Source organism: Chroicocephalus ridibundus, chromosome 5 (genome assembly GCF_963924245.1).
Source record: "Chroicocephalus ridibundus chromosome 5, bChrRid1.1, whole genome shotgun sequence".
NCBI lineage: Eukaryota > Metazoa > Chordata > Aves > Charadriiformes > Laridae > Chroicocephalus > Chroicocephalus ridibundus.
This window is the reverse complement of record NC_086288.1, coordinates 19998504-20022032: the sequence shown is the minus strand read 5'-3', so window position 1 is coordinate 20022032 and position 23529 is coordinate 19998504. Positions and strand designations below refer to the sequence as shown.

The window sequence follows — 23529 nt, the reverse complement described above, 5'->3', positions numbered from 1 at the left end:
GTGACATTGTCAGTTCTGGCAGAAGCAGGGTTTCTTACTATTGGGCTGCTGTAATGTTCACTGGAGTTGTGCTCTCGTCTTGCCTTTTACTCCGAGGCGCAGGGCTCTAATTTGTGAAATCTGCCTTTTCGAGCCTGGAACAGGCCCGGAAGTCGGGACGCTTATTTCGGCACGCTCATTCGGATTTCAGCTCTGCCCTTCCGCTGGATTTTATGTCGTTCCGCACATCCATTCTCCACACAGACGTTAACGAAACGCGAGGCCGGGGCGGCCACGAGCGCCCAGCGCCGCCGCCTCCGGGTGTTTCGGGAACCCTTCGGGCGCGTCCGGACCCAGCCGGCGGGGCGGGGCGGGGCGGGGCGGGGCGGGGCGGGGCGGGGCGGGGCGGGGCGGTGCCGCTCACCTTGCGGCGCCGGCAGGGGCGGCCCCGCGCAACAGGTCGGGGAGGCGGGACGCGAGCGGGGCGGGCTGCCGCCGAGGCGAGGTGAGCTGAGTTGGGCTGGGGGCCGCTTCCCTCGGCGGCCCCGGCCGAGAAGGCGGGAGGAGGGTGGTGGCTGAGGCGGCGGGGAGCAGACGGTGCGGTTGCCAGCCGCCTGCGCGAGCGGCAGCTCGACGAGTTTCGAGGACGCCGCAGCGCGGTCATTAGCGGCTGGAGGGTGCTGCCTTGTCAGGTGGAAAGCGAGGGTGGGCACAGAAGCGCGGTACCCGCCGGGGTTGGCGGGGTGGTACCCTGGAACCCGCGTTACGCGCAGGGAGGGGGTCGTACCCAAGTTCCCCCAACAGTTTTCCTTGGCTGCTGCACGGTCTTTTCGACCCCTTCACCCGCCGTCCCGCCTCTCCCCATTGTGTAAAGGGGATCTTATTAGCTTGGGATCTGCTTGGGCGAGGAGCTTATCCTGGGTAATTTTACACAGGTGAGTAATGCCACTGTCCTCGCTCGGGCATTAGTCAGTCTTGTAGTTGAGCTGTAGCACTCCGTGCCTCTAGAGGAAGACGGTAAAACATATGCGGAAAAAGCCACGTTGGAGAAGTGAAGTCAAAACTAATGATTTTTCTTTTAACTTTTTTTTTAGTTGTAATAATCCAAAGTCTTCTGTGACTGTACATTGGGATGTCCTTTCGAGTAATTTTATGTATGCGAATACATCAAGCTTTGCCCATAATAATATATGTATATTAGTAATAAAGTGTTGAAGGAAAAGGGAAACTCTTGAGATGGGTACATAAGGTTTAATTTTCCAAGCAGCTTCCTTGTTCCATCAGAGCAGCTGTTTGCCTGTGGCTTGATGGAGAAAGGCAGAAAGAAGAGGAATACAAATATGTCCAACTAAGGGATACAGAAATTAGTTTTGTGAAATACAGCACTATAAGAAACGTAAAAATTCAGATAAGGGTCACTTGGTTGCCTGTTTTCATCTCCATTGTATACTGGGGCTGTCTATGGCAGTAGCTTTTTAAAAATGAGAAACAGTGATTATGCAGATTTCAGCTGCTTTACCAGCAACAAGCCTTGCACTTCCTTTTGGGATAAATGTGAAGTAGAATTGAATAATTGGCAGCAATAGAAAACTGACAGCTGCAAATAGTCTATCCATGGGTAAAGCCAGTGAAACAAATGATTCCTACTACCACTCATGACAACACTTTTTGCAATTCCTGGGTTACAGAGTCAGAGCTTTCTAGACTCAGCTCTAACGGTTTTTTCTGTTCATGAATACTAGTTGCAGCATTCAAATCTATTTTAGATGATAAGGTAGGTACACAAGCATCTTGCCTGGCTTTTCATTATTAGTAAATTTTAAGCCATGTTACTGTATGTATGTTTTACTTGCTTCCAGACAGTTAGATGAGAAATACAAAATAACATTAAATTTGGATACATTTTCTGGTAGTTTGGTAGAAAATTACTTACTGGTGGCAAATTTAACTCAATATTCAGCTAAGAAGTCCACCTGCATCCACGAGCTTCGCAATGCATTCATAAGTTTCACAGCTTGCAGAACTACATCACCTTCCTTTCATAAAAGTCTGAGCTCCTGCAGAGTTAGTTTATGAGCATTTCTGCCAGCTATCAGTACATAAGATTACCTTTCACAGCTAAATCCTTGAATCCATGTCTGTTGAAGACGCACAAGGTATGCTTGGTCTATCTCCTTGTTGGATTGCATCTTTAATTCAGGCAGGCTTTGTTATTAAAGACAGTACTGGAGTGTTTTTGTTTAAAAAGGTGGGGTTTAATGCTAATGATCTAGCTAGTCACAAAGTAGTCTTATATCTTGGTTAGATTGTGATGGGGAATCTTAGAAGGTTCTGAATACCTTATTTTTTCATGACTTTGGGGAGAGTCTTTGGAACACGAGCTGCTTAGTCTTGAGTTTCTGATGGCTGTTTTGCTGAGGTATGCAACTCAGCTCAGGGCATTTGCCCCCCAGCTGCCCTCAGCCCCATGGATTAGGAGGCATTGTGGGCTTACCTGGGGTTAGGGACAGATGTGGACAGTTTCTTCCCCCAGCAGCTTTCCCCTTCTTCAGCTTTAGCTAATCTCTTCATTAATCTGTACCCAAAAGTGTAAAAGTAGAGCTTGGCTCACCTGGGTACAATGCAAGCAGATTACGAGCTGTACCTCGTGGTCAGGAAGCCATGTGCTGTCTCCTCATGCAATGTGACCACAGAGACGGGGTGATTTTGTTTCATCCTCCAGCTGCCACCAGGCGTTTATCTATAGTATTTTTGTATGTCCTCTTTCTCATTTAAGAGTTACGATGTATCGTAAGTAGTGTTAGAATTGCTATTTCTAAGACTCTGTTAAGGCAAATAGTAGAAGTGTGACCTTTTCCCATATAGCAAGCTAAGTCTGTCTCCTTTTGCATTGCCTCATTTTCACATGAATGTGAGTGTCAACATTTTTAGAGGGCAAGTTAGCAGTTTGTATAAATGTACACAGGCATTAATTTCTATTTCCAGTCTGAAACTCTTGAAGAATGAAACAAACAAACGCTAAAGAAACACACTTTATAAAAATGGTTAGCATTTTTCATATCTAAAAAGTTATTGCCACCAGTGTCTTGCAAGAGTGCTTCCTGAATGCCTCAGAAACTGCTGTGGTTCGGGCCGGGTTGGCCCATGACAAGACAACGGATGCTCTCCCCCACCTCTCGCTCCAAGGAAAGGAGGAAGAGAGACAAAGAGATTTATGAGTTTGGAAAAAAACTAAACCACTTCAATGAAATATTAACAATAAAATAAAAAAGGAAATAATGAAATAGATACAATATAAATAAATATACACAAAACCATATCAAGCTCCCAGGGGGATGTCACTGGCAGGCACTGGGGAAGTTCCAGACTGGACTCCATGACAACTGGAACACAGTGACCGGGATCAAAAGGCAGAGGAGCCGACAGGGCCCCCCTCAGCCATCAGCCATTGAGGAAGAGCCACCCCGACCCCTTTGGCCCCTCAGCGTTTCTCCCGCGCGTGGCAGATGGGATGGAACACCCGATTGGTCAGTTTGGGTCACCTGACCTGTCCACGCCTCCCCGCGGGTGCCACCCCTCCATGGGGTAACCAACCAAGTCAGCTGACCCCGGTTGCCACGGCAACAGGCGGGAGCCGGAGCCTCTCACGGAACAGAAGGTCGGCCTCGCTCTACCCCAAACCGGAATAGAAGGAAAACCTTCTTAGGAGGGAACAAATATTAAGGGTTTCTTTGCTTTCAGATCTGTACTCTAAACTTAGTATACGTGTCTATTGCTTAGGCTTCCTAGCTGCAGGTTGAGGTGGGTGTCTGACAGGATTCCTACCTTTAGTGGCTTGTGTCTTTCTGTGGCTTGTAGAATGCAGATGGTATCTTACCTGGGATTAAAACTATGACTTAGAGTTCAGCTGCTTCATCTAATCATCAAAGCATCTGTGCTCCTGTTTAATATCAGTTGCTCTAAGTGGGTTCAGAAGGCTTCACATAGTGCTGCTGTCGCCTGCCCCCTAGCCATAAATCATTTTGCTCCCTCAGGAGTGTGAGATGCTGCAAATGAATGTCACGAATTTAAATGTAAATATTTTCAGTCATATTTTTTCCTGATGGATTTTTTTTGCTTCTGCTGAGGTGATCTTGCACTTTAATTAATCTAGGCTTGCTTACTGTGTCTTTGTGATTCCGGGCATGTTTCTTTTCTTCACAAGCCCTTGTAGACAACGTCTACGCTGCACAGGGCACCCATGTGGTAGGCATCATGAACATTATTTTGATGCCATTGGTTCTGCACGTGCTTTGCTTTGTCTGCACTACTGTGAACTAAAGGCAAGTTTGGGGCAGAGAGGGAGTGGTGAGAAATTGGTGTTGGACGTAGAGTGAGCGAAGAGCTTTGTGTGAAAGTATGCTCCAAGTTCATCTCTTTTGTGTGGACATAAGCAAAGGGAAAAATCTTTTAAATTTTTTTTTCTGTGATCAGCCAAAATGACACTAGTTATGTAGTGGCTGAAACTTAGTTGTCTCTCAGGGCCCTGCTAGGTGGAACTGCCATTATAGTGACCTGAGGGTCTCTCTCTCTTGCAGTAATTGCTGCAACATCCTTCCCCTTCTGTTTCCTCCTTGCTTCCTGAATGCTGCTGCTTTGAATTTTCATCTAGTATTACCTTTTAATCTATAGCTGTATTTTCAATGTTTGTTTTTTCTCTTCTCTCCTTCCTCTTTCCACAAGTGTTTCCATTCATCAGAGGGCTATTTGATTGTCTCAAGGGGGTGCCCTAGTGGTGTATGTATTCTTAAAATTGAACCGAATATCCTGGTGCCTGTAGCAATAGTCTGGTTTGTCATAGTCTTGGCCAAGCCTGTAGTTCTCTTTAAAAGCTGACCTGAAATGCAGTGTCACTGATGGGGGAAGGGGAAAACTGATATCTTGGTTCTCCCATTCCTAGCTACATATGATCCATGTGTTTGGATTGTGTATGTTTAGGAGCACTGCAATAACTGCCAGTCAGACATCCCAGCCTCTGTGTGCAGCATGTCCCTGGAGGTCTTGATCCTGTCTCCCTGCTTTAGGCAGGTACTCAACCAGCTGCAGTTTAGCTCCCTGTTTTGAACGCTGAAAAGCTCAGCAGAGATTAGGTAGCTGCTAGTCCTTTGAAAAACCTGCTGTGAGAGCCAACGTCACATAGTGGCTCCTGCTGCAGTGCTGTTCCAGACTGATGATTACTAAATGTATTTTGTTGTTCCTAGACAGTTAAGGCCAATTTCTGCAAACTCTCATTATGATATAGTCATGAGTTTTTGCGGCTCTAACTGATCTCTTTGAAACCAACAGAAGTGTTTACAGGAGCATTCCCAGCATTTACAAGCTTTTCCAGAACTCAGTTTCTTGAACTGTAAGCGTGTTTGATGCAGACATTGTGCCTCAGCCTTCCTGAGGAAAGCCTCAGTATTGAGGATTGTGGAAACCTGTCAACCTAGTGAACAGCAAAAATTAAAATAATTTGCTGCCTTGAGGTTCTTGAGGTTACATCTAACCTTCCTGTTTTGTAGTATTTCACACCATCATCCTGAATGTAATTGAAAGATGATTTAGACTGCTAGGGAGAATTGGGAGATTCACACAACTCTGAAAATATCTGTGGGAGAATGTTGGGGGTGAGCATGGCGTGTCTTTTAATTTTTGGATGTAACACACCTACAAACCTAAATGCAGAGTGCACAGACACGTATGGACAAAGGAAATAAACATTTAGATTTCATTTTTTGTTTGCTGTAACAAACATTCTAGACATTTGCTACTTTGGAAACTGAGGATTTTTCATGTTTGCTTATTTGACTCTCCTCTATTTCCCTTCTGCTGACTCTGAGGAAGGATGTTCCAGGGTTGATCTTTGTGACTGTTGAAGCAAAGCTTGGGTGGCATCTACTGATCACAATGTGCTGTTCTTTTGTAAAAGAGATGCTAAGTATCTGGTTTTTCTCTTCCAGATGAGGTGACTGCAGTGGAAACATCATAATGGAACCTACAGACAACCAGAGCAGCAACAATGGGTAGGAAATAACTTGAGGTAAACCTGGTTTCTCAGGTGCTGTGACAAATTTCGAGATGGCTTAGAAAAAATAATCCCCTCCTCAATGCAAGAATCGTAATGACTAAGAGGAGATGTTTCAAATCTAACATGCTGTCTTTTACCAAAGAATTGATGCCCTTTGTAACTTGAATCTGTTGTGAAATGATCAGTGTTTGATGCTGTGTCTCAATGGGACCCTCATGTAGTTGTGGCACTTAGGGAGATGGTTTAGTGGTGGACTTGGGTAGTGTTAGGTTAATGGTTGGGTCTTTTCCAACCTAAATAATTCTATGATTCTGACTGGTGAGGCTGGCCCCTTGTCCCATGGAAACTCTAGTCTTCACATGGAGTTAAGCTTACAGCACATTATGCCTTGATCTTTAGTGTGCCAGCCCTGTTGCTTCATATTCTGTCTTGTTTGTAGCCTCAGTGTAGCAGGGGCAACATTGCCATCCCAGTGATCTTTGTAAGGCAACCCAGCCCTTAAATCAAGCATTTCTGCACTCTTAATACATTTGAATTAAGAAAGGCAATCTTGACCTGACTCAAGGCTCTGAGTCTTGCAGGTACACATCTTTAGAAGGCTGGGCAATGAGGGTTTTGCTCTTAGACACCTAGCTTGCAAAATGGATTTTTTTTTTTTTTTTTAATTCCCCCCGCTCCCCAAGGGGGTTGTTTTTCTGTGGTTACCGTTTCTTTCTCATTTAGCTCTTTACGACTGTCAGTATGCTTTATCCTCATATCACAGGTCAGTGTTCTTTTCCTTTATTATACATGCCATCTTGAGGCATGAAAGAACAGTGATCACTGCACAATTGCATTAAGGCGGGAGGAGAGGGTGAATAGAGATATTGCAAAGACATCCAGACTCTCTAGTGCACCTCCTCTGCTATTACTCTTCCAAAGTACATCTACATAATTTTTTTTTTTTGACAATACATCTGCAAGGAATGGACCTTAAAAAAAAATTTTAAATCTGTTTTCTGGATGGCTTCTTGTTGGAATGCTGCGTATAGCAGCCTGATTGAAACGCAAACCAAAATCATGGGCATTTACTTACTCAGTGTCCTGCATACCTCTCTGCCTCATCTAGGGATTGGATATTGCCACAAAATGAATCTGACAACTGCAGTGATTCTGAAGGGTACATTGTGTTCTGTACATAGATGTTATCTTGATTCAATTGGAACATAAATCAGGATATTTAACACTCTTCACAGTATGTTTTCTGACAGCCCCAGTGCCAAAGCCAACAAGGACTAAAACTTCTTTCTGTTATTTTTAACTGTGAAAGTTCATACTGGTTATGGAACATTTTAAGGCATTCCAAGTGATAAGTGACTAATGCCAAGGAAAATGATGGAAATTGCTCCTGATGGCTGCCAAAAGCTAGTAGGGTGCAGCCTCTAGGGCAGTCTGGTTCCTGGGAGAAGGTGGTTTCTTTTTAAAATCTGTTTCCTTCAATTTAAATATTGAAGGGCGAAGGGTTGTCTTCCTCTCTTTTCTCAGAAATGTTGGATTCCTGACATCTGTAGAGCAATTTCTTTCATAACAGGCTGCATACAACTCAGTCTTCTGTTGTTGAAGTTGAAATATCCTTTTGGCTATATTCTTCCCTGTCCTTTTTTTCTGTGTTGTACTCAGCTCAGTTTCTTTTCTTTGCCCTGCTGCTCCTCTAGCCTCACTGTAGCTATACTGTGTGGGTTAGACCCCGTGAAATCTGAGTGCTTTTCATGATTTGCCCAGCAAGGATGTGCTGCTGGCAGTCAGCTTTGATTCTGGAAAGTGATAAATTTAAGAAGGTGTTATAAAGCAAGTCTATGGAGAAGTGCTTTGCTGAGTCAGTGTCAACAGAGAGTTTTGCTGCCTCAGCCTTCTTCAGACTTGCCATTGCTTACAGCGTATAGCTTCATTTACCTTGTTAAACTGGTTTTTGTGTATGCCTGCGTGTATGGATTTCTAAATTTTGCTTGTTTTCCAACTGTACTTTGGAGGCAGGAGTTTGGGAATAGGATCAAATCTGTCTCCTTTCCTCCAAATGTATGGGGCCCTTGAAATTCTATGTTGTATGGTTGTAGCCCGTGCTCTACAGTAGCAATGTATGTATTTGTTGCGTGGCTAGTTCCTCGACTACTGGTGGAGAAACACACAAGAGTATCAAGCCCTTGACAGGCTTGATTAGGGTTTGGGATTGCCAGAACATAAGCAACTTTTTCAGGATGAACCTTTCTGCAGGCATGCGGCCTCTGGATTTCTGTAGAGGTAGTGAGGAGATGCAAGGAAAAAGGGTGCTGACAGCCAGGGAAGGCTTGTGGGGCTGGGAAGTTAGGAATTGTCCTGCTGGTCTGGGGCAGCAGAGCCTTTATGGAGCATGGTCCTTGCCTTCTAACCTGGTGCAGAAGTCCCCTTTGCAAATGAAAAGGCTACCTGTGGCTGCTTCAGACTGGGATTCACAATATCCATTTGACCCTTTTCACCTCCAAATGCAGAGGACTCATCAGTGGAAATAAATGACAGTAGTAAGATGGATTTCTTGCCAACAGAGCTGGGAGAACACATTTTAATTAAAGGACAACAGTGACTCTTGAAGACTGAAAGTAAGGGTGTGTGTCTGTTTAAAAAAACCTGATGTGGTACTGTGCAATGAGATGTTTTGAAAAGCTTGGTAAGGGCGTGAATTTGACCTGTTTCTGGTTATAAACAAATACATGTTTTACTTACAGCAAATACATTTCAGGAAAGCTTACTGGCCATGTATTTATTCTAATGATTTTAGTATAGCTTGGTATCTATTCCTTCTTCATTTGTACTCTATGCTTGATTAATTGTTTCACAATACTGTAAGCTTCTGGGGTTTGTCCCACAAGCTTGATGGATTATCGTACATTTATTAGTATAATGTCATATTGCATTTTTTTACCTGAGTTAAGGGATGTTGTATTCCCCTTTGAACAGTCCTTGATTCAGATTTGTTGGAATCTTGCAACAAAAGCTAGGTACTGATTGTTGTTGTTAACATTTTTTTTTTCCTTTGCATTGGTTATTTTATTTTATTTAACCGTTCTTGAAAACAAAGATATGCAAAGATTTAATAATACCACCCCCATGCATGTCCACCCAACACCCTAAATAGCATTAAAACAGAAAAGGCCCAGGAGCAACTAAATTTCATAGCAGGTGAAAATTTACTAACTTAAGAAAGGCTTCCTTGAGCTCTGTGGAGATGTGGAAAACTTTCAGATGCTTCAAGAGGAATAAGTTGAATTGATGAACAAGGCTGGAGATAAAATACCATGTGATTACTTTGAAAATCCATGGGTGTGTGAACTGAGTAGTACTGCACCAACACTCAGGTATGGCAGGCATTGTTGGTGAGCAGAGAGATACTGATCTTCCTTCTCTAGGAGTGCCAGACCCTGTTGTAGATGCTGTAGGTTCTGTTTTTGGCAATGTATCAGCATCTGCACCTTAGCTGAAAATGTTGTTGCATTATGTTTGAATCTTCTTAGTCCTTTCTTTTCCTTGTAAATCTCAGCTTCCTTTTGGTCAACATGTCCAGATACGGACATATGGCCAGGTGAGATGGTGCTGCGTACATAAAATGCACATATTGGACCCACATCCTGTGCTTTACCACTGGTGCTTGAGGTCAGTAGTCTGGCATTTTCAGGAATTCAAAATTAAGAAACAATGGCATCCAGGTTGCCTGCACACCTTCATTTATTTTTTCGTTGGATTTGCATTTTCATGCAGTGTTTAAATCACAAGCTTCATCTCCGGAGAACTCTATTCTCATTCAACACATAGGTAGATAAGAACGGATCTTCTAAAATTAAAATGCTCATAAATAGCTTAAATACGTTTGGAATGATGATCATCTGTAGGAAGCTTTTCTTCTTAGGTTTGTAAGAAGTATTGCTTTGGTAATGCACTTCAGGAGTGCATTTCTAACCTTAGGATGAGCTGAGGAGTACAAAAAGCTCATTTTATTGATTTGTTTTGTTTGCATTTTACTTCATGGAGACAGTTTCCTTCATTTGCAGTACATCTTTCAGAGAAAAAGACCTGAGAAAGGGGAAACTTGTATCCCTGATCGGTGAATAAAAAAACAAGTGGGAAAAGCTGCAGTCTGCTAATCTTGAAAACAGATGTAAGGGAGGGGTCTACAGCTCACAAGACATATTCTGACAGAAAGGTTTATGTGGGGAAACACTGATTTATTGGACTTGAAATGTTCCACAGGAACTTAGAAGTTTTCATCAAATCTTCCCACAAAAACGGCATAATTTTCTTCTTACGGTAGCTGGTGAGCCAGAAACCAGAGGTGGGGAATGTGGGCCTCTCAGCCGTTCCCTTGGTTGTGTGTCTGAAACTTTTAAAAAAGCATGTTTAAAAAAACATTTGCTTCATGTGAAATGTTTGTGGCATAGGATTTCTGAGAGTTTGTTCTGGGTGAGATGTTCAATGCTTTGCCTCTCCTCTCCGTCCTTAAAAAGGGAAAGTGGCTGCCAGCACAGCTCTGGAATTATTATTTATCTCTGTTAGGTGAAAGCAGGCACCTGCCCAGGTAAAAACCCCAGTAAGTAAGTGGGATTGTTGGGATGTTTTAGAAAATCTGAAAGTAATACAATGTTGTTGTTCAGTTCATTATCATCTTTGTTAAAGTTTTGACAGAGAGAATGCTCAGTTTTCTTTCATTTTAAAATTCCTTTTATATTTCCAGCAAACTTGAGATGCGGTTTCCGCACATGACACTTCCAGTGTTCTTTCCCTTTTCTTTCTCTGAAGATATCTTCCTAGGAAAGGAGAACAAAAAAAAAAAAAAAAAAAAAAAAAAACAACCAAAAAAACCCCACCTGCAATTCAGCAGTAGTATGTTGTTACATTACTGTCAGCAGCACTAGGGGAAGTCTAGTCCTAGCGTTCTAGTCTCCCAGTCCTTTCCTGCTTCAATTCCTGATGCTGTTTTTCCTCTTTTCTAGGAGTTGGCAGGATCTTGATATTCCCCACCCGTGCTGTGTAATTTTTTGCACTAAGATTTCAAATTATTTGAGTATTGATTTTACTTACAGGCTCTTTTCAGGGGGTATGTGTAGCATGATGTTATGGTGACTTTGATCATCTTTTTTAACAGTTTATATGAATCCACATTTTATTTTAATTCACTGTTAAACCAAACTCAGTGTGACACAAAAGGAGGGAAGGGAGGGGACCATGAGGTAAAGAATACCATATATCAAGATTTGGATGATTTAAGTAAGGTTCATGTAACAACTTAGTGTCAAAGGCAGGATTTCCTTGCATTTGCAGGATGACAGGATTTCCCTGTCATCGCCACTAAATGCTGTTCTGTAAATACAGCAGGGTCCCTAGAAGTCAGGAATTCACAATCAATGAGGCACAGAGATTTGGAGATGAGTAGAAGGTAATGACTTCTGCTGCATTTGTTGCTTAGATACTGCTTAATAAAACAGCCTTTCTGCCAGGTACAGCCCCGGATATCAGGACCTGTAGCACAGTGTCACCACTGCAGGGGCCTCTCAGTCCAGCACAGTGCTTTTCATGGCACTGATGCTCTGGGAAGGCTGTGTCCAGGCTATCCCACTCGGGACAGCACTGCTACTGCTGCAAGAAGCCCAGCTGAGCTGTGGACTGAGAGGAATGAGGTAGAGGGTAAACGCCCAAAGAGCTTGTTATGAACATTAACTCTTTTTCTTCTTAAGCAGGTGTTTCACTCCCAGGATAGGTTTGTCCTCAGGACTAACAGTGGTTTCTAGGTGGTTAGTGGCCATGTTTTGAACTGTATCATCAGTGCCTGGGTGTCAGCGATATTAACATTTCTTAATTTTTGAGTGCTTGCCTTTGTAAAAATAACAGCGTCCTTTTCATCACAATGTATCTGTGTTTTAAGGGGTATGTTAAAAAAAAAAAAAAAAGCCAGCAGCTATTTCTGTGCCACAGTTTTATTTGGTCATCTTTTTGATTTACCTGCAGGTTTGCAATCTCTTCAGAGCCTCAGCAGACGTCTCCGCTGTGTGCTTTGAAGAAATTGATGGTAGGCAGTCCTCACCTGGCAGCGTGAAGCAGGGTTAGATTTTCTTTTACTGTCTCACTGTGTTTCATAGGCATTTTGTGTGATGAGTGCTGAAATACAGAAGTTAAATAATGGTATGGAGGTTTGTCTCCTTCTGCCCTTTTTCCTGACAGTCCTTGCTCTCTTGGAAAGCCTCTGTGCTTCCGGTGCAGGTGCCTTGCCTTGGCACAGCCTTGTATACCTCGGGTCAATGCAGAAGGCCTTGCCATAAAGCCAACACCCTGTTAAACATCAATCCCTTTTCACAATACTGGAATCAAGAAGCACTTGAACAAGTGCTTTTCAAGGACAAGGATGGAAAACTGCTGGAAACTTTTGATGCAAACAAAGTATGTTGCTCTTGACATACTTTCCTGGAGAAAGCTTAGCTGTTGCAGTAAGTCTATATATTTTTTTCCACTATCTGTCGTTCTGCCCAGCAGAGACGAGATGAATATTATTTAATCTTCGGGGAGATAGTTCAGCCTGGAGACTTCTGTAGAGGTTATCTCGATTAAGAAAACTTGTATGATCGGCTGGAGAGGGTTTTAAACAGAAAGCAGCTCTGCCTGTTATTTGTTTATCCCTTTTCCTTGACCTTTTTTGCCACTGGACAAGAACTGTTTCCATGTGTTAGTACAAGTGGAGCTACACTTGTTCCTGGTGTCATCTTAGGCACTACTGTACTATAACAAATACCAGAAATTAAGCTAGTGATAGGTCAGATTAATGCTTAAGAGGGGTGAAAATGCATTTTGTGGTCAAAAGTGACTGAATATCATAGAGTCATGGAAGAGATGGGAGGACATAGGGAAGGGAAGTGAGTGGTGTTTTCTGATCTTTTCTTACCTTTGTTTCCACCTTGCAAATTCTTTCAAACAGTGAAAGTGCTTATATGACCTAGAGAACCCATCCTCTTGCCCTGTTAAGCATTCCTAAAACAGAATAAAACTTACATATGTTGCATAAGCGTATCCACATATATTAGGGGTTTCTTGATTGTTTTCACTATGTTCTCCCCTTCTCACTTCCTAGGGAAGAGGCAGCAGTGTTCTCTTACTGCTTATTGATCCTGAAAATACCAAATAAAAATTCAATTGTGTTCAGTATCATATTAAAAATGCTGGCTTCACCCATGACTACATGATTGTGTATGCAGTGAAATATCTTATTAAAGCTTTGAGTGGTTAAGAGAACGTGTGTTTAAACCTCAGAGCACATAGCAAATGCAAGGCTGCTGCATACATCAAGCGTGTCTGTAGGCATATATGAAGTTGGCTTACTGTGTTTCACGACATAAACTTTTAAATGCCATGATACTAGATGGTGTACATCTGGATGTCTACATCTAGCAATGGAACCTACTACCAGCCAGAAGACAAATCACAGTCCTTAAAATTTCCTAAGCAGCGTATCTGTGCAGCCTGTGCAGACAAAAGCTTTGTTTAGTATTGGAGACAAGGAAGAAGTCTGGAAGTATATAATTCTTAAAGTTTTCTTGAATAGAGAGCAGGTTCCATCCTGGTGAAGTGAAGGCAAAGGGCTGAAGATATCCCGTACTGCTCTGTTAGTCTTTTCATTATGGACTGAAGCATCAGGCATATCTTCAGAAAATTTGAAACTGATCTCATGGAAAGGAAACCAACCCTTCTATTTAATGATTTTTCTGGGTGTTACACATCTGGAAATGTAGTCTGGACTGTGGGCCCTGGTCCAAATTAATTTCTAGTCAAGCAGAAGATTTGATGTGTGGTCAAAGTCTTGATATTTACGTAAGTGCTTTGGGAGCCTAGAGTACTTAGCATTCCCTTCACTGGGGATTTGGGGTGGAATTAGTTGAAGTGTAGGCCTTGGAGAGAAAAATGCTAAATATCATCTCTGTCACAGGATTCCTGCAGGGTAGACATGAAGTAATTTGATTGCCTGCTTTGTGCGTAAACTTGCACATTTATACAATGGGAATATTTTGCTATGTTTAGCAATATTTTTGTGGCAGCTTTGATTCAAGTGCAAAATCTCCTGTAACACAGAAAATAGTTACAGCCTGTGCGTTTGAGCAGCCGTGGAAAACACCATTTAACAGGTTCTCAAGGAGGTTTGGATTCCACAAGTCTTAGCAAGATGTGGGAACTGTGGGGTAGCCAAAAGTGTAATTCCCCATTTTGGTATTCTGCATTTGCAGCACTGGATGTGCACAGTGTTCAACTTAGTATAGCAGTGCATTTGTGTTTTTTGCTTAAACAGCAGAATGGAGCCTTAAATTAGCTAGCTTGGTAGATCGATCTATCTATAGATCTATCGATCGATCTATCTATCAATCGATCTATCAATATCTTTTCCTTTCTATCAATAGCTTACAAATCTTTGAAAGTATTGTAATGGTCTAGATAGATATAGTGGAAAAAAAGGCCCAAACTTGATGACGAAACTTTGAGATAGATGTATAGATTTCAACTCGTTTCCTTTCTTTGCACAGTATCCCTTCATTCAAAAAGGAGAGTTTTGTTATTGTTTGCATGAAAGATATATGTGAAGAGTAAATGATTCTTAATTACTTAAAAATAAGTAGATAGTCTTTCCTTTTTTCCTGTTTTCTAATCTCTTCAGCTGAAATTGCAGAAGATAATTAAATATATAACTCTCCAAGGCAAACAGGATCTTTGCTTTTGTTTGGAAAACCCCTCCAAAATGTTGGCTGGATATGCAGTTTTGGTGCTCGTATTAGTATGTTTAATTATCAGTGCTTTTGGTTATACTTAGTAGGAACTTTCTAGCAGCAGTTAAATATATTCTCTTCTCTGAAGCTGTCAGACTCTCAGCATTATTTTCCACAGCTTTCCGTAGGCAGAAGAATCAAGTTCCTTGCAGTGGTGTGTAAACTTGAGAGACGATGTGGGATTATTTTTTTTTTTTTTTTAAGTCACGATTTAAAAATGCTATCATTAAGCCCCAAGAAGAAAAAAAAGCACACATTTTGAAAGCTGAAGTTGCTCCTATTTTCTTTTTGGTAACATACATTCCACTGAATCCCAAACTTTGCTATGTAAGGCAGGCTGACAGTCCTGGTGAACAAGATGAACAGGAGTCATCAGTGTGCCCCTGTAGCAAACCATTGCCTGGGCTGTGTTAGCAGGAGGGTGGCTGGCAGGACAAGGGAAGGGATTCCTCCCCTCTGTCCGATGCTGGGGAGTGCACAAAGTGCAGGAGAGACTGAGAGATGGGTTTGTTTTCCTGGGCAAGAGAAGGACAAGGAGAGTTTTATTTCTGTCTGTTGCTACCTGGTGGGGGTAGAGAGCAGTCTGGAGCAGACTGCTCTCAGATGTGAACAGTGAAAGGATGGGAGGCGTCAGATGCATTTTGCAACACAGGATATTACAATTAGCTAGTAAGAGAAGGGACCCAGAGAGGTTGTAGGATCTCCAGCCTCAATACAACATGTAAGTTTATTGTACTTTCGGGGAGGTAGTTGGATTAACTGATGTCTGGATATCCCAGGCATCTAAATTATTCTGTGATTCTGTCTTGCAAAATAATAAAATTGGAAAAAAACCAACCCACCAAGAAACCCTCCAAACTTTTAAAGACCTGCTGTCAATTTATGTTTTGTTTAAATTAAACCTTTTGAAGTATTTAAGAAGCTTCAGTTTCTTGTGCCCCCAAGTGACAGCCTGCCTATCCTCAGCCTCTCTTCTTTCCTTCATGGTTTTCTAATAACTCATCAAAATGTGACAGCTGATTAGGAGAGACCAGCAGTGGTCCAAGCACAGGGGTACTCATCTGGGATATGAAACATTTTTGTCTAAGGTTGAGGAGAGGGGAGATACTTCACCTAGGATGGGTTAGCTATTTGTGAATCCAGCTCCAGCAGTGGCAGTCCCCACAGTAGTGTGATTTCTTTCTGACTGTAAAATGGCGAAACCCTCCTGTTTAAGCTGCTGTCCTGATGACAAAGACTCACACGTCGTGTGTCTGCATAGCATTCCTGCCTCGCTATTGCTTTCTTTGTTCCTTTGGCCCTTTCCTGGCAGAAAAGGGACTTGAGGGCAGGGTGTGTTTCCTTGGGGTTGTGTTTTATCTGAAAATGATAAAAATCCCCTGATTAGAAAATCAATGAGTTCAGCATCAACAAAATAAAAACACTTAGAAGCACAAAACCCCCTCCAGGTGATGGCAGTTGAAGGCAACAGCAAGAGGATGTAGATAGGAATTTTCTGTCTTGTTTTTCTGCAATATCTCACAGAAGAGTGTTAATTCATACAACACTGTGAATGGCAGAATGGTGAACTCCAAACCTGGAGTTAAAATGATTGGAGCCATTCTTCAAATAAAGGCAAGGGGGGGGGGGGGAAGACAAAACTATCATTTTTACCATGTTGGGTGAACTACTTATTACAAACCTGGCTGAAAGGTCTTATGGTCACTGGTATCAAGTTATCAGAGTTAAAAGCCTGAATGAGGCTTCTAGGGAAAAGAGGTGCTCTGATTCCTTCTTCATGGAGCTCTAATATTTCTACAATGCTTTCAATTTATAAAATGCTGTGAAATAAAAAGTATTAGCTACCAACGTTAGCAACTCTAATACTGGTAGTTAGTTTGCATCTTTGAAGACCTCCACTACAATCTGGGATGCTTGTCTTCCCTTCTAGGCTTTGCTGTTGGCTACCTGGGTGATGCTGGGCAAGTCACGACACCATCTTCCATACCCTGTTTGTAACCTGATGAGATTGATACTGGTCTCTTCGGTGATGTCTATATTAAAAAGCGTTGTATGAGGATTTCATGTTAATCTTGTTACTTCCACGCCACAGCACATACATAGTAATCATCTCTTGCTGCCTTTTGTACTGTCTCATTTACATATGAAATTTGCACTAAATAGCTACTTCTGCAAGCTTAGTTTTAAGTTAAAAAATGTGCATGCGAATGAGTGTTTGTGTAAGTGTGAAATGTAGGCTTTGCTGGGAGTCAGGGGTTTTGTGTTACAGTTACTGTTTCCAGCAATGAATGTCTGCCTGCTGCTTGGGTAACTTGTTCTTTTATTATTTTGTCCTGCCCTCGTGGGTTTCCTCATTTGTTAATTGCTGCAAAATTGTCATCTTGTCTTCAGAGATGATAGTGGTCACTCTTTACCGTCACTTTCAGGACTTCAAACAATTTCACAAAATGCTGGCTGTGGGGTTTGTTTTTGTTGGTGTGTTTTTGATTATTTGGGTTGGTTTTAAGGTTTTGGGGTGGGTTGTTTTGTTTGGGTTTTTTGGGGGTTTTTTTTGAGTTCATAATAGACATTGTCCATTATCAAGGTGACAGCTCAAATCCCCAGTCACTTATGAGCAGCTGAGTCTGTGATTATCTGATATAACAATGGTATTATCTGCTTACTTTATAATCAGACCTACTTGTTCTCTCATGGTTTTCTATTTACAACGTTTCCTTTTGGGCCAAAGGCAAGGAATGGGAAAAAATCAAACATTTTCTGATCACTTGTATTTTTAAAATAGGTACTTAAAGTTATATGTTTGTAGAAGCTTTATATAAATGGCCTTTAAAAATTATAATTTATTATTTGCTATGAATGTGGTATAAACTCTTCTGGTATCTGCTGAGTACTTTTGACACAAGTTGTGCTTTAAAACAGAAGATTAGGAGGAATGTAATGTTGCAGTGTTGGTAGAAATCTTAGCCATATATAGTGTGCTGAGAAAAGTTCAAGGGATCTTGGATAGGTGTTTTTGCCTGCTGAATGCTTGGTTAATTGCTGGTTGAAAGGAGTTGCAGGAGTAGTTTGTTTTTATAATTGTGCCAAGGAACGCCCAGAGTGAAGGACAGGTATTGCTGCTTTCTGAGTGAGTCTACAAACTGCGGTCAGGGCTGGAGCACAGAAGAAACTGCATAACTTTTTTTTTTTTTTTTAAGTTTCTTAGCTTACAATTTCAACTATGGGCACCTGCAAGTTTAGTAACTCAGGTTTCTGAGGTTTTCATTTGTACTCAGGTTTTCATGTGCTACGTCTGTGTGGCCAGATGGGATTTATGTTTACATCTGGGTTCTGAAAATTCTGGGTTTTGAAAATTTTTGAAACCATGTGAGCCGTTTTATTTTATTTCTTTAAAAAAAAACCAAAAAACCACACAACAACAAACAAACCACCAAAACCTATCTCCCCCCTGCCCTCCCCCAGCCCCTAGGATGTGGCGAATGGCAGAGACCTGCTACTGGCCGTAGCACCCGCCGCCTCTCCCAATCCCTCCCGCGTAGTCTCCTGCCCCGCCCCGCCCCGCGGGGAGCTGCGCCCGGCAGCGCTGGGCGCCGGGGCGCGGGCCCGTGGGCGGGATTTCGGGCCGGGACCGGGGCCGCCCGCCTCGGCGATAGGCTCCGGCGGCAGCGCCCCTGCGCTTCTGAGCCAATCGTACGCTCCTTCTGCCCTGACAGCGCAAACATGTCCATTTAAGGAGGTTGGGTCGTACCATGAAAACTTTGCGGAAAAAGGTGTGGGCGCGCACAACGCGGGCAGCGGGGGTGGGGGGGCGAGCCGTAGCAAGGCCGGCTCGCCAGAAGCAGCTGAGGAATAACGGAGTAGCGGGCCCCGGCGACTGCGGCGCTGACACTCTGCAGCTGCGAGCTAGCCCCTGGCTTGTCAGCGGGGCTCTGTCTGTACCCGCGGCCCTCCACCCCTCCCCTCCCCCCCCCGGCCCCAGCTGGAAGTGCGAGGGCCGGGAATGCATGGAGCTGGGGGAGGGCCCGGGTGCCCGGATGTCGATCAAGATGAGTGTAATCCAACCCTGCGGTAGCCAGCCTGGGCTCAGGGACTCGGGGCTCGGGCAGCCAGCTGCGTGGTGATATTGTAGAGGGGCACGTTCGCGGGAAGCGGGCAGGAAGGCAGCCGGCAGATGGAAGAGAAGGTTTTGGCAGAGGGGTAGAGCCTGGACAGCTGGGGAAAGAGCCCATGGACAGAGGACGCTTGGCAGTATAAACTTCACGATGGCTGCCCAGTCGAGGTACGGCATTAAACAACTTTTATCGCTGGTGGTGGATCCCATCGAGGGCCTGTCATAGTCTGGTGTTGTTAATGACGCCCTCGCTCCTTCCCAGGCGTAGTTTGATGTTGATTTTTACGCTGTGTTTCACAGAAATGTGTCTGGAGACGTGTCCTGGATAGATTTTGTTCCTGTGTTCTGTTCACTAAGTGTCTACTACCTCCTCTCAGCATAAACTTTCTTTTAACAGGAAAAACAAAGTCTTAATTGCTCCCTGTCAAATCTCTCCCTGTCCAACACGTTAATAGCTCTTTGAAACTGGTTTTTTTTTTTCCTCCCTTGTGGACTTGTCCATTATTTGTTTGTTTTTTTCCCCCTGTAACCAGCCTAATGTAAACAGGTTTCTGTGATTGCTTACAGTAATATTTTAAAAGGTAAATGGTTATATTTGGTTGGATTGGAGAGCTGGCTGCATAAGATGGAAGCAGGTTGTATCTACTTGTCTAGAAATCTGCTGGATAGGTGGGAGGGTAGAAGGTGGTTGTAGAGAAGAGTATGAAAAAGAATGACCCAGTGTAGTTGCTGTCAGGAGGCAAAATTCAAGCAAATGCACCAATCTTGGTTAAACACTTTTCAGCCGTGTTTTTTAAAGAAACAGCTTCTTGCATGCTCGGGGGCAGGGGGGGTGGGTTCTGTCTAAAGTGAATTTTACACTCGGCATGGGGGAAGCAGCTTTTCTTAAGTCATAGTTCTTGATGAAGCAGTGCTATTTAAGGTACCTGTTAAATGCCTTTTAGCTTTTACGATGCGTTAATAGATATTTCAGAAATGCCGAAGAGAGAAACTCCTCTTTTTGCTCTTTAGTCCCATACCATACAGCCACCCTGCTCCCCTTTCTTCCAGGCAGAAAAAAAACCCCAAAACGATAGTATATCCTACACAGAAGTTTGGCGCTTGCAGTGTGTTTTCACAGTGCTGCTTTTCTGCAGGTTTGAAGCCAAGAGCTGGCTTTAAATTACAAACTGCAAAATGACAGAGCCCTGAGGTTTGGGGAGGAAGGATGGGAAGATTGATTGCTCCATTACCAGCTGAACTCCTCTGCCTCCAACTGCCTGCTCTTCCCACATGTGGGGAGACTGGGAGTTCTTAACAAAAAGGCAAAGGTTTAATTTTTCAGCTTTTTTTTTTCTTTGTATGATCACTTATTCGTGTGATTTACTGGCCTGCATTATCAGAACACTGCTTTAATAGGCTCTTATGCTAAGAGAGGATACAGCATAAATCTTAGTGCTGCTGGCTGGCCTTGAAGCTTGACTTGGCTCCAAGACCAGGGACATGCTAGATGTCTCAGAGGTCACACAGCCATTTTCTTGGGTGGCAGGAGGGCACATGGGAACCGGGTCTCAGCAGTAGCCCCCAACCTCATCAAACTGGCTGAGGAAGAGGCAAGGCCGGCACTGGGGTCAGTGAACCACATCGCTAACCTGTAAGGCAGGTGGTGCAGAGAATAAAGTTTTATACACTGAGTGGTTCAAACTGAAAGTGAGGAAAATGGACCAAGGGCTGGGTCCACGCGGCTGAGTACTGTGGGGTGGGTGAAAGGGCCATGCCCCACGCCTCCTGTTCGGGTCGGCGAAGAAAACAAGATGTGCACCTGCCATTCTGTACCCTCCCCTCTCCTCCATCGTGTGTACTGGCTTTTGCTTTTGTCAGGGTGCTGTGGGGCGCTCGAGCTGTAAAACCGCATCAGAGCATTTCAGCATAGTGAGTAAGAAGGTAACCTCTATGCTTGAAGATCAGTGTTAAAGTCTATGATTATTGCTCATTTTAAGACTTCTTTTAAAAGAAAGTAGGAGTGAATATGAGCAGCAGAAATTAATCTCTTGCAGGAGAGAGGTTACATTTGCCAGAATGGTCATTGTGGTGTTTCTGGTTTTGTGGCACAGGTCAGCAGGGGTATCCATCTCAGTCCAAGAGATTTGTGCTTTGTGGGTGCGTAGAAGCTTTTATTGAACAGTGGAGGATGAATTCATGTTCACAATAAATAACTGGAGTTATACTGCATGGGACTGAGAGGCCACATGTCTCCAGAATTCATTTGCCAAAAAACGTCTGAGGGGTTACTCTGCTAGGCAGCTGATAAAAGATGTAGGTGAGCTTTCTGTGTTCATTTCTCCCTAGTAAAAAATACAAATAATTGCAACAAGCTCCGTAAATTACTGATGAGGTGGTATGATACAGAGCACTGTAGCGTTTTAGGTGTCGCTCTGCATGAGGCCTTCGGGCACTCCTCCATCTGCTTGGGTTTGCTATTTCTCACATGCTGTATATTTCAGCTAGTGAAAGGGATGTGACATTGTGGATGATGCTTGTTTGGTAGCAAGAAGATCCTGCATCCTTTCTTCAGCTTCAGTGCCGTGATCCTGGGCAGCTCACCTAGCATTTGGGTGTTTCACTGTTTTGAAGGGTAGAAGGGTAAGGAAAATAAGGTAATAAAACCTGCCTGTTACTGCTCTTCAGCATTGTCAAAACTGTGATAGTGATGACTGAGAAACTGATGTGCTGATGCTGTAACATTTTTTAAAATAGTAAATAGTAAATCTTAAGAAACGAAGTGGTGAGTTGAGTATGGTTTTGCTTCAGCTGTTTGAGAATGATCATCTTCTACCAATGGCTGCTGTAAATGCTTATATCTAGCGCCATTAGCTGGAGAAACTATCCTCCAGTTAGTGTTGTTTTTTGTATAATGTAGATTTCCTTTCTTTCTTTCTTTTTTTTTTTTTAAAGTTGTGAGCTAAGCAGTAGGTTTGCAGCTGTAGCTTTCTATGCACTCAGTTCTGCAACACACAGATGATCTGATGGCTGTAATGTCCCAAGGCAAACAGGGCTTGTGTTAGTTTTTTATGGTATATTCAGGAACATATAAGCAGAAGCAGAAGCAGTCTGAAGGAGGACAAGTTTACTTTCTTGTTAAATGTGGTGTGATATTCATGACATGCTGTTCAGCTGCTCTGAGATATGGCAGGACCCCTAGGAGGTGTGTGGGACAGACTGGTACCCATGCTCACTACCAGCGATCAGTGAGGCGTGAGGATATGGCTTCTGAACTGAGTGGCGGAGCCCCTTTCTCTTCTGCCTCCTTCATTAAAATGTGTGTTCTGCAGCAATTGCAAGCTGAGGATCTTCAGATGAATAACTGCTTTTTGAAGATGTAGGCTGCTTTTCTCAGGCTGGTTGGGATCATTTTAAATTATCTATAGATCCTGTTGGTTGCACTTATTTTATTTAAAATTGGTGGATAAATAAATACTTTGTTGCTAAGAATTTCCAATTGTCATATAACTTGCCTTTCGAAGCGGTCATGACTAGTATGATTGCAGGTATGCAGAATGAATGCAATTTCCTAATCTTTGTACATAGGTGAATACAGTAGCACAGTGAGAGCTGAAATCTGAGCGTTGTGCCGTCATCCCTGCTGGACTCACCTTGGTCTTTCTCCTGAGTCAGCCCTGCAGGGAAGGGTAATGATAGACAGCAATCTGGGAAGCTCTTGTTTCCACCCCCAACCCAGAAGAGTCTTGAAACGAGGCTGTACCACTAATTTTGGTAGAAAAAGAAGGTGATGAAATAAAACGTGGCCGTGTCTGCATTTAAAACATGGTAAATGAGGCAAAACAGTTTCTTCTAAAGAGAATAACGCCGAGGCTTTTCTGTGAGGAGAAGCTGTGTTGAATGATGCAGCTTGATTTTTTCCATGTCATTTCACAGCTTTCCAGGCCAGATCTAAAGAAATGTTTCATAACTTGTTTGTTTCATGGGTCTTGTTGATATAGGCAAATGCCAGTATTGGTGATGCTGCATTCCAGTCAGCTGATGTAGGTGAAGAGGGGCTGAAACAATGTCATGTTGGAGTTTACCTGTCTATTGAAAGCTAAAACATCCTGTGAACCCCTGTTGGTTTTGCTCGTACACTGCTACTAGCCCTGCCTGTAGAAGTACAACCCTATTTTCTCCAGAACAAAATGCCTAGCTGACCCACAGCATGTTTTGCGGGCTTCTGGGGATTTTGAGTTCACAGTTCCTTATTGCCTGGATGACTTTCTGAGCCTGGAGTCTATTGCTTTGGGGCAATCCTACAGCTGAAGCTCCCCCACAGAGAAGAGGTGCTCACAGGGAAGTGGATTTTTCAAGTAGGTTTGTTGGGTTTTGTTTTTGGTTTTGTGTGGGTTTTGGTTCTCTTTGTGGTGTGGTGTTTGTGGGTTTTGGTTCTTTTCCTTTCTTCAGTGGGGGTTCCAAGTTGTAATAGGCCCTTGAAATAGTCTTGTCATGGTATACCTGAGCTGGTATAGAAGAAAATGTTTCCTTAGATTATGTAATTTTCCCAGGTTTGAATCTGTATTGTGGAGATAGGCATCTTCTAACTGCTTTTTATGAGAAAA

At 43.1% G+C, this 23529-nt stretch overlaps 1 protein-coding gene across 3 annotated transcripts in view; it reads left to right on the top strand.

Moving 5' to 3' along the window:
- The first annotated feature begins 447 nt into the window (after positions 1 to 447).
- AFF1 (ALF transcription elongation factor 1) overlaps positions 448 to 23529 on the top strand; it is a 118032-nt gene continuing 94950 nt past the window's right edge. For 2 of the 3 annotated variants that reach the window (XM_063336062.1, XM_063336061.1), the window contains exon 1: positions 18602 to 19111. In XM_063336062.1, coding sequence (XP_063192132.1) covers positions 19095 to 19111 — 17 coding nt within the window. In that variant the 5' untranslated portion in view covers positions 18602 to 19094. Of the gene's footprint in view, positions 485 to 5960; positions 6041 to 18601; positions 19112 to 23529 lie in introns of those variants that run through there. The other variant, XM_063336063.1, reaches the window with a different exon arrangement.